This window comes from Hyaena hyaena, unplaced genomic scaffold (genome assembly GCF_003009895.1).
Source record: "Hyaena hyaena isolate Hyena2069 unplaced genomic scaffold, ASM300989v1 scaffold_75, whole genome shotgun sequence".
NCBI lineage: Eukaryota > Metazoa > Chordata > Mammalia > Carnivora > Hyaenidae > Hyaena > Hyaena hyaena.
Window position 1 is genome coordinate 2,674,116 of NW_024080707.1, and position 14,467 is coordinate 2,688,582.

The following is a 14,467-nucleotide window of genomic DNA, read 5'->3' on the forward strand; positions in this document are numbered from 1 at the left end:
CCAAGTCCAATGTTTTCCTGTTAGCTGACATTTTTTATATTGATGCTGTTTGGGATCTTCTGGAGAAGAGAGGGGCAAAACAACTTCAGCAAATCAGCTTTTTCATTCAGAAATGGAATTTGGGGGGCTGTTTTAGTGAGGCTTTTTGACAGTCCCTGATTTAATGTTTTCACTCTGATGAGAACAGTAGCTGTACAAATCTTGTGAAAATCTGAGCCATGGAGGGTATTGTTGAGGGGGAAACAGAGTGTGATTATTTAAATAATCCCAGGCCAATAAACATTTGGTAGGTGGAGTTAGTGTTGTGTGCATTACAGGGCAAGATAATTCTGAATGAAGACTTTAAATATCACACATGCTGGACAGGCTCTAGTTCTGCTTTTTGTGCAAACAAAACAAGTGACAAGGATTTGCCGACTATCCATTAGTGAGTGCAGCTTCTTTGATGAGATTAAAAAATACATGTAAAGGATTTATCAGAAGCCCTTATGAATATTTCATGAGTTGATATATTCAGCTGAATGAATTCAGTGAGTGTCAGTGTGTAGCTTGCAGACAAGCCTCATCCACAAGGAGGCTACTGACATAGGAAGCACTTTGGCGCATTTTCAGAGGCAAAGCCAGGCTGATAAAGCTCCTTGTGACAGCCTGACTTGCCATTCTTTGAGTATGCTGCTCTTGCTCTAAGCAGCTCAAACACTGGAGCCGCAGCTTCCGAAATTAAACTGGAAAACAGTTTGCAGACTCATCAGCCTCCTAACCTGCAGCTGTGTCTCTGCTATGTTTGAGGGTTTTGTTTTGGGTGGTGAAAGCCAGCACTCCACATAAGACATGACAGCAAAAGAATCTTCAAAAGAACTTACTGCTTCTGAATCTGAGGTTTGCATAAAGACTTTCAAGGAGCAAATGCACTTAGAACTGGAGCTTCCAAGATTACCGGGAAACAGACCTACATCTCCTAAAATTTCTCCACGCAGTTCACCAAGGAACTCACCATGCTTTTTCAGAAAGTTGCTCGTGAATAAAAGCATCCGGCAACGGCGGCGCTTCACTGTGGCTCATACATGGTAAGACGGGACTTGGAGGTGTCTGCAGTGCTTTTCAGTAGCGGCAGTGATTCAGAAATGTAGAAAACAGAACATTTGAATTTTGTTCATAATGCATACCACAAGTGTGAAATGAATGGAGAGTGGGTCCGCTAAAGAATACATAGTGCACTGCATATTAAATTATCATTGTGCTCCCAAGCTGTTTCCAGATCGAATAAGCCTTTAGCTGTAGGGAGTCTTTAAAATTACTGCTTACCAAAAAATACCTAGCAGATTCTAGGTAAATTAAATACTGAAGGAGTTTTTAACATTCAGTTTTTTGTTTAATCTCTGTTGAGGTGATAGCTGACTTTTTCTGGTGTGTTTTGTGGCTGTTGTTGATAATTTTAATAGCGTATTTTTGGTATGAGAATAAATGTTTGAATTTTAGTTCTGCTTTATTTCTTATGACAATGTATAAAATCAAACTTAATTGTTGTATTGCCATCTATGTAGTGTAGAAACTAGTGCGTTTTTTATTTATTGAGTTTACTTAAGGAAAAAGAGAACTAAGTTATCACTTCTGAAATTACATGGTTAATTAGTCTTATTTAGATTAAAATTGCTATTATCTTTAAGAGCCTCTTGTAAAAAAAAAAGTAACTTCAGATTTATAGGCAATAATAAATAAATTCCCAGTTTACTTAAGAATGCCAAGTAAGTACATCCAAGAACTTTCTGTAATAATTGCACTGAGACTGCCACCTTTAATATATATGTTACATACAATAGGGTAGCTTCCTTAAATCAGTATGATAATGAAATGTTAAAAAAAAAGCACAATAGAAATTAAATACAGAAATTTAAAATTAAAGAAATTTAAGCATCAAACTAGGGCATTTCAGATTTCTCTGGAGGATACATTTTCTTCAGATTAAGAGACCCTTCAAAATTGGGTATCTGTATAGTTTTTTTTAATGGGGACCATAGCAATAAAGGGAGCTAGTACTTCTTAAAAGCAATTCTAATTAGCACAGTGGTTGTGTGACTTCACATTAGGTTGCCAACCAACATTATAAACTGAGGATATCTGGATATCTGGGTTTGCACATTAATATTTACTTAAATTCTAGTTTCCACTCATCTGAAATGTTTGTCTCATTTACTGCACAGTGCATTAGCAAATTCAGCTTACCCCTAGAAATATGTAGCTTGCCTTTGATAGTCACCACATGGTTAGCCAAAGAATACTTTACCTAGAAAGATGGTATGGTTGCTTTTGTTTTCTGAGAATGGACTGTCGTTCATATAGTTGCTCTATTGAAGAATGTTTCATATCATCTTTTTGATGAATTAAATCTTAATTGTAGTCTCATACGTAGAATGCACGTGATTAGTTTTTAAAAACCCACCAATGGTGGCATTTATATAAAGAGAGGATTTATATATAAGCATATACTGAAGAACGCCTTTCTCTCTTGGTTTACTCTACCCCTAATGTGTACGTATTTTCTTATAGTTTGCTAAGTAGTATAACTGAATAAAAGAAGGGATGGGGGTATAATTCATTCTCATAAAAAGAACAGAGATGGAAAATGTGTAATTAACCAATAGGCTTATGTGTTTTACTACTTGTGTTAATATTAAACCAGTATTTTGAGAAGAAGGACATTTAATTTTAGTAAGCTAATTTTCAGATAATGGTAAATCTTCATAAGACTTTGGTAATATTTTCCTTACTGTAGAGTTTCTGAATATAATAATGTGACCTTTCTTTTTACTTAGAATAGATTTTTGATGTGCTAGGAACATGAGCTATAAATATTGGATTTTTTTCTTTTCAAAAGAATCCAAATTTTAAAGTGATTAAAAAGCCAGTTTTACTCATGCATTATACAAATTTTCTTGCAATGAGTTACAAAAAGAATAATTAATTGATATCTAAGGTAACTTATGCTATTAGAGTGATCTTCTTCTAGCTGAGGTAAAACAAAAATTTCTATAGATTGTCAAAAAACCCCATAAAACACATTAATTGGTTAAAATGTACCATAATATAGGTTTAAAGAATCCATTAGTCACCAAACTTATAAAATGACTTGAGTTATGACTGTGATTCATTTTCACCCTTTTTCTTCCTCAACTCACATACTCCCCTTCTTACCATTCTTAGTAAAGCTATATCAGTTTGTTTTCAAGTCCTTATTATGTCCGTAATTACATTTATTTCTATTGTTCTATTTGAGTGTACATTTAATATTTTTCAAATTTGCATGAAACATTCCATTAAAATTTGTTTAGAAAATATACATATATCTTATGTATTTGAAAGACTTTTTCACTCATCTTAAAAATTGTTTTTTTGGCATCATATGTAATAGGAACATGAGTAAATAACAGCATAAGTACTTTATTTTTGCTCCTTTGTCATGATGAAATGTAACTATCCTTTCACGATCAACGATTGGTATTTTCCAAACCATGCATTTAAGTTAGAAATTCCAAGATATGCACTTAGAAGTCTCTAAAAACATGTTATTACTTTACAGTAGACAGTAGGCTTCTTTTAAGAAGACTGGATTGTTTTGATTCCAGCATTGAAATTAAAGTAATTTTCATGATGAAGCTAAACAATGCAGAAGATACAGTTTATGTCTAAACCCACTGAACAATTTTTTTTTATCTTTAGTTATTTGTAGATTTCATATTTCGGTCAGATGAACATGTAGTTCTGGTTTTGAAAACCCAAATTCTGAAGTGTGGGCTAATGGCAGAAGATTTAAAAAGCACTTGTGAAATACTGACTCTGGGATTATTTTTAAAATATCTGAAGACAAAAGTAGGTAGTCAGTGTGTTGTCACTAATCAGGATATTTAAACAATCCTGAATCTGGAAGGAATTTGGGTGATTATCTCATTGCTTCCTTTTACCCTTGGGCAGACCAGTTACTCCATCTATGACATTTGGAAATCTGCCCTATTTTTAGTGACTTTGGAGAGATAGTTTTATAACCTTATTTAGTACACAATCTCACTGTTTCATAGTCCAGGTATTGGAAAATTCTTCTGGATGATAAGTCTGTATATAACATATAATATTTATAATCTGGTTTTTGGTCTTCAATGAATACTAAGAAAAGGCTTATAAGAACCACATCAATTCAAAGATCATTATTAACTGATCCTTTTTTATACTCTCAACATATAGAATTGAGCACTGCTGTGAACAAGAGAAAATTCTGGTTCAATCTATGTGGATTCCAACACCTGCTATATTTTAAACTCTTTACCAGAATGTTCACATATATTATCTCATTTAAGTTTCATTTGGAGTATAAGAATACTCTAAACTCCTGTTCTTTTCAAGATTACATGTTGCAGATATTTAAAATGTTCTGAATTTGCTTTAGCTTCTTCCGTGCATTTCTACTCCATCAGCCATTAAATTGACTCTGAATCACGATCCCAATTTCCAAATTCTTCTTAGAATTCTGAAACACAGTAATAGACACCACACTCATTGTTAGATGATATGAAAAAATACAGGTAAAAAACACATTTTACATTACAGAGTGTCAAATAAAATGTGCATGGAGTTGGAAAATTAATGCCAGAGTCCTTAGGTCAACATATTATTTATTCCTAACCCCAAAGAGTGACAGCTTGTGAGGCATAATCTTATTCTGTCTGGCTCCTGCAGTGCTTTTTTGGACTGGCACTTGCCATAGTGTCCAGCTTCTTCAACCTTCATTCCTTTGCTGATGTTTGAACCTCAGTCACTGGTTCTTTTCCAGCATCAGCAGAGTGATACTCTGTAAAGAAAGTTACTGGTGATGGCCTTCGCTACATCCTGTGCTCACCACACACCTCTCTCTACACTCTCTTCTTGAAGAACAAATGTATTGGTGAGCACCACACTCTGTCCATCTATCCTTGCTTGCCCTTGGTAATGTGCCTGCCCAGGGAGCAAGATTCTTTCCATTAGAGTTAGTATCAGAAAAAAGACTTGTATTTTTCTCTCTTTCCTCCATTTAGTTCTACCTATATTTTGTAAATCTTTCCTTGTTTTAACAAAGGTTCATGACTGTGTACTTTTATACCTAATAATTGAGTGCAAATGTATTGAAAAACGTAGTTCATACTCTAAAGAAGTTTATACCTGACAAGACAAAGCTGGAATGACTGGGAAAGAGTAAAAATAGAACAATGAATATAATGTATAGTTGACCTTCCTCTAAATTTTAGGCACACGTTAGGCACAAACTTATGCAATTTAGGCCTAGTTCCTTAGCTAGACCTACTATATCTGTACCTTGTATTATTCTTCAATTTACTTGAACTATTTGCTAGCTATATTGGATAGATTTTGAGAAATATTTATGTCTTTACATGTTTACTGATTGAACAGCTGATTGAACAAAACACTTATTGAGAGACTATTGTACTCCAATCCCTTCTCTGGGTTTAGGAGATATAAAATGAGAAAGATAGAGAGCCCTTGCCTTTGAAGAACTCATATACTGTCTGGCAAACAAATTTATGCATTATTAATTAATCACTGATGTGTAAATAATGGTATTGAACAATGATGTCTCAATTTGTCATGAGAGCACAGAAGAAATAAAGACCTATAGAAAGTGAATCACTGTTAGGAAAGATTTAGAAAAGAGATGAAATTTGTGTGAGGTTTTGAAAAGTCGGTAGCAGTTTTCCAGGAGAAGAGTGGGCAGGAAGGCCATTTTTTTTGGTCAGAGAAATAGTAATAATAAGGAAATTCTGTCAACTTGTAACAGTAATTAAAGCTCTCACTTATTGGCACTTACAACATATCTGACATTTTTCTAAATATATGTACCTATTTAGTCCCATGAAGAGCCCATTAGTTATGAATTATACAGTATTATTGTTTCTGTTTTATAGGGAAAGAAGTGATGCACAGGACGATGAGTAATTTTCCCAGGTTAATAAGCAAATAAGGACCTGATCTGGGATTTGACTCAGAGCATGGGGGAAAGTGAGCAAAGTTCACTAAAGTCACAGCATAAGGTACAAGATGACAAAGATCGGAAGTAAGACAGTGCCTATAGATTGGAGCCATACTTTAGAGAGTCCAATATCATGAACAAGACTTGGGGCTTTATTCCATCATCAGTGGGGAGCCACTGCAAGGTAGTGAGGAGGGGATTGCCATAAATAGCTTTTACTTTGGGAAGAGACTTGGCAGGCATTATGGAGAATGGCTTGGTAGATGAGGAGATTAGAAGTGAAGGGAAAAAGGAGAATGTACATTTGAGAGTAATGACTTCTAATTATTGGGTATATCCCATAACATTGAAAACTGTACTTAGGACATTCTTTATGGCTTAACAAATTATTGTTTATGGAACATGGGAGGAACGTATGTAAATTTGGTCTCCCCTTACATTTATCACCTACATAATGATGCTATGCATAGTACTAGCTGATGTACACTGTCCCCAAATGCATCAAACAATCACTGCAAATGTGCTTGTGAGGATGGTGCCTCTGGGGAAAACCCTAGTGCTCAGTCCTCATTTACAAGAGGTGCTTTGTGTTGTGTTTTGTGTATAGTCCTGGAGGATTTTTTTTTTTTTAACAGAAATTATCTTAGTTTACAGGCTGAACTGAACACCAGTGGAAATCTATGCCTCATAGCCTGAGTCTGTTGCTTTAATCAGAGCAAGCATTTCCTCAGTAATGCAAGTCTATAAATGGTGTTTTTCTGGCCTTTTAGTGTCCACAAGTCTTCAATATATTGAATTTTTAAAAATAGTTCCTGTAAATGGGCTGTGTAAAGTAATGATGACAACCCTTAAGATACGTGCTGGAAGGTGGTCCGGGAAGCATGCCCGCTGTCCAACTGCTAAAGTTATCCCCTCTTTGTGAAACCCCATTTACTTTCTTTTCCCGTTCTTCCCTCTTTTGTGGTCTCTCAGTTTTTCTCCTTGGATGTTGTTTATAGGTGCTTCCTTCTCTAAGATAACTGTGAAAACACCAGCAATATTATGATTGAGGCATTGAAATGATTCTCAGGAAAGAATCCAGCATGCTTATCACAGTTTACAAGGCCCTGTGTTATCTGGCTCCAGGCTACCTGTGACCTCGTCTCCTGTTCTCCCGCCACGTTAGCCTCCTTTATGTTTTTCAACAAACTTACCGTGTCTCCACTCCTGGGCCTTTGCACTTGGTGTTCCTTTTGCCAGGAAGACTACTACCTTAGATGTTGATTTGACCCACTCTCTTACTTCCATACAGGCTGCTACTAAAATATAAATTGTTAAAGAAGGCTTCTCTGACCCCTCTATCTAAAAAAAGCAGCTTTTACTTTCTAGTCCTTTACTCTGCTTTATGTTTCTTCTTGGTACTTATTATTACTTGATAATACTCAACTGAAAAGACATGCTTGTTTGTTATATTGTTATTTTTTTTTTTTTCTGTTATCTGCCAATCTTTCTAAATTTGCATGAGGGCAGGGATTTTATCTTGTTTACTAATTCCCAGGCACCTACAAGAAAGACTGGCACTTAATATTGTTGGAAAAACAAAAGAAAGAATGACTATGGTTCCTGTTTCTTACTCTTTATTCTTAGAATATCTTTCCTTCGGCCTGATATGAAGGAAGAAAAAAGGCAGCTTAGTTAATACTTATTCTGCAAGCACCTATCCTACTCCATCCATCTAATTTTTTTTTTGTTTTTGTTTTTTGTTTTTTTTGTTTTTTGTGTTTCTTTTTTGCCGGTAGGGCTACTTTAACTGGCTAACTTTTTTTTTTTTTTTTTGCTCTATGATATTGCAGATACAGGTTTAGTTACAACATCTCACTAGAGGCTAAGTGTTTTACATGGTAGCCTATTTAATTAAGCCATTTTGTACAAATCATACCACCTTGCCTGTAGTGCTGTAAAGTAAATATTTGTCCATAGTACTGTACAATTATTTATTTGGTTATTCTTCATGCATCAAATAGCACAGTTGGCGCTTTAGATCAGGAAATCTCTACATATCTCTTGTTAACTGGGTGGAAGTGTCACACAGAGGAATCTATTTGTTATTTGGCCTTTAAAATGTTTGCATTTTATATATTAGAATGTTTAGTTATCTATGTTTTTCCACTGATGCAACATTTAAAATATTAACGCTAGCAAGAGCTGCGGCAATTTGAGTTCTTTATAGGATTTCCCCACGGGGAATTTGGAAGTAAGAGTCCATGACTTGCAGAGTGAGGAAATTGTGAATTAATAACCCTTGTACTTTAGAAAAGACATCAGCAGGGGTGAAATTTTTCACTTGATGCTGTCTCATTTTTTCTGCACTTCGAGGTTGAGACCTCTGTCACTCCTAGTAGTTTGTCTGACACAGATATGTTTCAATCTCTTTGTGTACTTTAAGCTTTCAAAAAAAAAGTAATTTGAAGTAATTTGTTGACCATCTCAGATTACTTCTTGCTAGAATTTAGGTATATTCTCTGTGAGGGAGAATAAGAATGACTGCCGGCACCTGGGTGGCTCAGTTGGTTGAGCTTCTGACTTCGGCTCAGGTCATGATCTCACAGTGAGTTTGGAGTCCAGGTCAGGCTCTGTGCTGACAGCTCAGAGCCTGGAGCCTGCTTTGGATTCTGTGTCTCCCTTTCTCTCTGCCCCTCCCCTGCTCACGCTCTGCTTTCTCTCTCTCAAAAATAAATAAGCATTTAAAATTTTTTAAAAAATGAGTGCTGCTCTAGATGTTTTATGAAACAGAATGTTTGCAACATGGCATGCATCCCTGACAGACCCACTGGTCCTCCTCTTCCCTACCTTTACCCCACACAACTCAGGCTTACTGGGAATTACACGGATAAGAAATAAAGGGTAAGGAACAGTATGGTTTCAAGAAAACTGTTTTAAAACTGCACGTTCTGGAACATCAGTGTTCTAGGGACCATTTTGGGTATTCCTTGAAAAATAGGGAGATGATGATCTTTTTCTGAGTCCCCAGTAAACAAAACGACATGGATGACTGGAGGCTTAGAGAACTTTGGAGGCGTCTCACATAGATTCCCTAATATCCAAGTAGTTGAAAACGCCCCAGTTTAAGAGGTAAATGAGTGGAGAGAGAAAAAGTTTCGATGTATCTGTGCTTGATAAAGTCTTAGAATTCTGCAATTTATTTATTTATTTATAATTTTTAAATGCTTTTTAAAATTTATTTTTGAGAGAGAGAGGCAGAGAGAGAGAGAGAGAAGGAAAGAGAATCCTAAGCAGGCTCTGCACTGACAGTGCAGAGCACGATGTGGGGCTTGAACTCATGAATTGTGAGTTCATGACCTGAGCAGAAATCAAGTGTCAGGTGCTTAACTTCCTGAGCCACCCAGACACCCCTAATTTTTTTAATGTTTATCTTTAAGAGAGAGAGAGAGAGAGCAAACAGGGGAGGGGCAGAGTCAGAGGGAGACACAGAATCTGAAGCAGGCTCCAAGCTCTGAGCTGTTAACACAGAGCCTGATGTGGGACTTGAACTCACAAACTGTGAGATCATGACCTGAGCCAAAGTTGGGTGCTCAACCGACTGAGCCATATAGGCACCCCTCTGCAGACAATTGATAACATTAAAATTATATTCATCTAAAATGTCCAGGAATGGCAGCAGGATAAATGAAGAGGTTGGAAGTATCTGGGACAAAGAGAGGTCAGTGGGAGTGAAGATTTAAAATTTCAAAAAGTTGAAAGAGTAGCAAAATGAACATCCTTTACCTACATTTACTAATTACTAATGTTTGTCTACAGTTACCCTGTCTCTATTTCTTTCACTATATCTAACACAATGTGTGTGTTTACTTTAGTTTGAGGAGAGCATGTTTACATGGAGAGCAGTAGTTTTGAGATCAAAAAGAGACTCATGTTTATTTTTAAAGTATGGGATTATATTTCCATTCCATGAGCATGTTCCCATATCACAATCTGAGATTAATGTGTCTTTTTTTTTATTTCTAAGAGAGAGAGAGACAGAGAGACAGACAGACAGACAGACAGACAGCATGAGCAGGGGAGGGTCAGAGAGAGAGGGAGACACAGAATCCAAAGACAGGCTCCAGGCTCTGAGCTAGTTGTCAGCACAGAGCCCGATACGGGGCTCAAACCCGCGAACCATGAGATCATGACCTGGGCTGAAGTCAGAGGCTTAACCAACTGAGCCACCCAGGTGCTCCTAAGATTAATTCTTAAGAGTGTACTAGCATATTGACAAGTTGTAAGTAAGTTTGTGCCCCCATTTGTAAAACTAAACTATTGGAGCAGTTATAGTGGAAGGTTAGAGGCATCTGTAATAGTTATGACTTTTCCTAATGATAAATTGTTGATTGTAGGTGCTTATCACAGTTCCTAAGAGGATGGATGTCTATAGCATTTAAACCTTCCTTCCCTAAGAAGAGAAGTTTATAGTTCTTAGAAAAAAACTCTAAAACTCGTAACATTAGAATGGAATATAATGTCTTTATATACTATACCAGGGGTTCTATCATTGTATAGTCTTGATGTTATCTTGAATTATATTTTTTACCAATAATCTCCATTTTATGTTACATTGTCTGGGGTTTGAGAAAGACAGTTGGTTTTAGTATTTTCTCTTGACTGGCTATTGAAATTTTAGATCAGTTAATTGTCTTGGACCCCAATTTCTTCATTTGCAAAATGGAGAAAATTGCCTTATGTTTAAATATTTTCAAATGTTAACTTAATTTAAAAAAGATATCTATCTGGGAGTGCCTGGATGGCTCAGTTGGTTAAGCATCCAACTCTTGATCTTGGCTCAGTAATGATCTCGGCTCAGGTAATGATCTCATGTTTCATGGGATTGAGCCCTGTGCTGGGCTCTGTACTGGCAGTGAAGAGCCTGCTTATGATTCTCTCTCTCCACCCCCTCTCTCTGCTCCTGCCCTGCTCAAGCTCATGCTCTCTCTCTCTCTCTCTTTCTCTCAAAACAAAACAAGAACAAAATGTATCTATCTGGCCCACTACCTATTTATCTTCCAAGATAATGTATTACAATACTTAACACAGTTTTCATGCATTATAAATCACATAATAAATGCTAATGTTTAATTAAATATCTTTTTAAATCTCTAAGCATACACAAATATTCACATTACTGTCAGCCTTGGTTGGTAAAGCAGAAATTATTTTTCATTATTTGAAAAGCATCACTGGGCATGGGCTGTGCCAATTTGAGGATCAAAATGTGTGTGAATTTATAAAGAAATAATTTTACATTATCCACAGCGTGACTATCCCATATACTGAAGAAACAAAATATAATTTATTTATTATCATGTGATAATCACACATGTAATTATACTAGTATGCATATCAGAAGACCCAGTGTGAATAGCTTACACCCTCTAAGAAACTTTATGGCCTTGTTATTTTGGAAAGCTATTTGTCCACTGAGTGAAAGAGAGAGGAAGAGAACCACACTGAAGTAATTCCATCTAGTTGCATCAATCAGCTCGAAAGCAAAGGCAAAACAAAACAAAACAAAACAAAAGCATAAGAAGGTGCTTTATTTATTTCAAGATCCCACATATAAAAAGCTAATATAGGATTCAGTGAACAAATACCTTGGAAAAATTCCAGTGTCATCAAAAAGTCACTTATCTCAAAATGTCTCCTTGCTACCCTTTCGATTCCTCCACAAATTAATAAGCTCCGACTGAGTATGGAAGGCCTGAGAGTGCTTCTGTGGCTTATTTGGGCCACAATTACTTCTGCAGTTTTTACAGGAAATTTCTCTCACCATCAGGACTATTTGTTTCCCAATGAGAGGTTGACAAAAAAAATAAGGGATCCAACTCTCTCTTGCTGGTACCTCAGCTGCTCATGGCTTCCTCCGGAGATTTTACGGTGAAATCCAGACACAAATTTTGATTTTATGGGGATAACTATGGCCTTTCTCTTCACCTATCAGCTTGCTCTGCTAGGTCTATGCTCACTCAGGAATCAGAGTTGTTGTCTCTAACATACTAATGTTTACCAAAACAACACGGGGACTGTAGGAAGCTGGGTGGTCTGGTGCAGAGCACAGCATTTGAATCCCAACTCCCAACTTTTACCAGACACTAGATTTTGGACAAGCCATTTAACTTAGTTTGGTTCCTCTTTGTGCATCTGCAAAATTTAAAAAATACTACTTGTATCTCATGAGGACCCTATGAAGATTAAATTAATGTGTGCACAGTGCTTAGCACAATCCCTGGTCAATGACAGGTAATCAGCAGATATCAATTCACTTATGCATCCATAGCTTACAATTCCATGTAAAAATTTATAACCTATAGATCATAATGTAAATTATTTATTTTATATGACATGTTTTAATTAAATAAGTTTTTATTAAGAAATTGTTGTGCATATTCATTCTTTTTACACCAGTTAGTTTCATAGGATACTTCATTTCCTAGGATCGTTCTTTATCTTAAAGCCCATATTAACTGTTCTTTCCACAGTAAGGTAAAATTTAAATTGAAAGAGAAATCACCATGTGTTATGGGGTCTAATCACTTTCATTCTTCACAAAGACAACTACAAAGGTCTTTGTCCATAAAATGATCTGTATCCTTTAAGAATTCAGTTACCTTCTTGAATTCCATACTTGTCTCCATTAGTGAAACTGGATACCAGTGAAACACTTTTCTCTAAGTTAATTTAAATATGTTTGTACTAAATAGAAAAAAATGTTTTCAAAGGACCACAATGTCAGTGAAGTTGTTTTCCCCAGTCAGTAGAATCTAACCTCCTAGTTATTTGTTTTTATAAGAAAGTTTATTCATGAGAAGCATTGGGAAGAGCTTAGGATCTAGAGTCAAAGAATCTAGACATGCATCCTGGCGCCACCACTTACAAACTGTTTTTTGTTTTGTTTTGTTTTGTTTTTGAGTAGGGCAGAGGTAGCCATTTAACCTTTGGAACCTCAAATTCCTCATCAGTAAAGTAGAAATTAAACAATTCTTTCCCTATTCATATATGATATTTATAAAATTAACTACAATTGTTGAAAAACACAACAAATTGGAACCTATTTGCTGGAAGAAGAACAAAGATAAGATTATAGGACAGGAAGTAATGATAAACAGTTTCTAAGGAGTACAAAATAAAGTGAGTGACTTACATGCTGCAGTTGTGTTTGGGCTGTATGTAAAGAGCATACTGTTAGTAAACATTATTAAATACCACAAACATTCTTCCACAGACATTTTGTTTCATAAAAAGGAGAGGAGTTTCTGCTCAGTGGGACCACTTATGTGAAACACTGTAATGGAGACAGGGGCCAGACTAAATGGCAACTTTGGATCTTATCTGCCCCCATGGGTCATTACATCACCTTCATGCTTCCTGCAGAAAGATAGTAGAAAGCTCTTATAACCAATATTCAGTGCAGTGAAAGTTGTATTTTGTTTTTATCCAGATGACTCTGCAGCATTTAAATCAAATTGCTCTTTATATCTTGGTCATTTCCAAGAATATTTAGGGATGAAAACAGAAATAAAACATTGTTTTCCTTTTGACACAGACTTCCTTCTCATATTATCACTGATCAGGTTGATTCTGTCTCCTAGCAATTGGAAGGCAGTAAAAGGTTATATCTTTAAGACAGGTGTTTCTAGTCAAGTGAATTTGTATGTAGTTGAAAAATCAGCTATTCAAATAAACTCAAAGCTTTGTGATAATGCAAAATAAAATAAAATAATGTGGGCCTTGATAAGAATCATGCCAAGGTTCTGGCTGTGTCTAAATTGATAAAATAGGATTTTTAGGACCCTATCTGGCAACTGTAGATTAAATTAAGCAACTGCTTCATCTGAATAAAGGTTTACAGAGCCTAATATTATGAAAGAGCTATCTTTATAAACACAGTACTTGCTTGGGATTCAAAGGATTTGAGTTTTAATGCCAGCTGTATCCCAGATGACCTCTGAGCACATACACTGTATATTTGCCACTGGTAGGTTTTTTGTCAAATGGAATTAATAATTACCTGCTCTACCATCCTTACCTCATGAATTATGGTATGAATATGAATACAAGTGGCTATAGAGTGCTTTGGTTTTCCGCAAAGTAACTTGGCAGAGACATTCAGAAGAAAAAAAAAAAGGCTTCTAAGAAGTTCTGTGCATAAAAGTTTTTTTAAATGTGACTCAGCTTTAAGATGCATTAATGAATTGTATATTTTAGGTGAACCCTAAAAATGTTTTTGCCAAGTACTTGGAACTTTGATAATTTAGATGTTTGTGTTTAGAGTTTCTTAAAGCATTGCTGTATTTGTATAGGTCAGTCCTTTTTAGATGGCTAAAAACTAGATAGACATCACTTGCTGAATTAATTCTGATGTGTGCCTTGCATTTTCATTTTTGGATCCATTCCTATCAAAAACATGTTTATTGTTGGATA

At 35.8% G+C, this 14,467-nt stretch overlaps 1 protein-coding gene across 1 annotated transcript in view; it reads left to right on the plus strand.

Moving 5' to 3' along the window:
• Positions 1-708: 708 nt before the first annotated feature.
• Positions 709-14,467, plus strand: part of PDE4B (phosphodiesterase 4B) — a 354,431-nt gene continuing 340,672 nt past the window's right edge. The window contains exon 1 of the mRNA XM_039233423.1: positions 709-1,067. Coding sequence (XP_039089354.1) covers positions 832-1,067 — 236 coding nt within the window. The 5' untranslated portion in view covers positions 709-831. The remainder of the gene's footprint in view (positions 1,068-14,467) is intronic.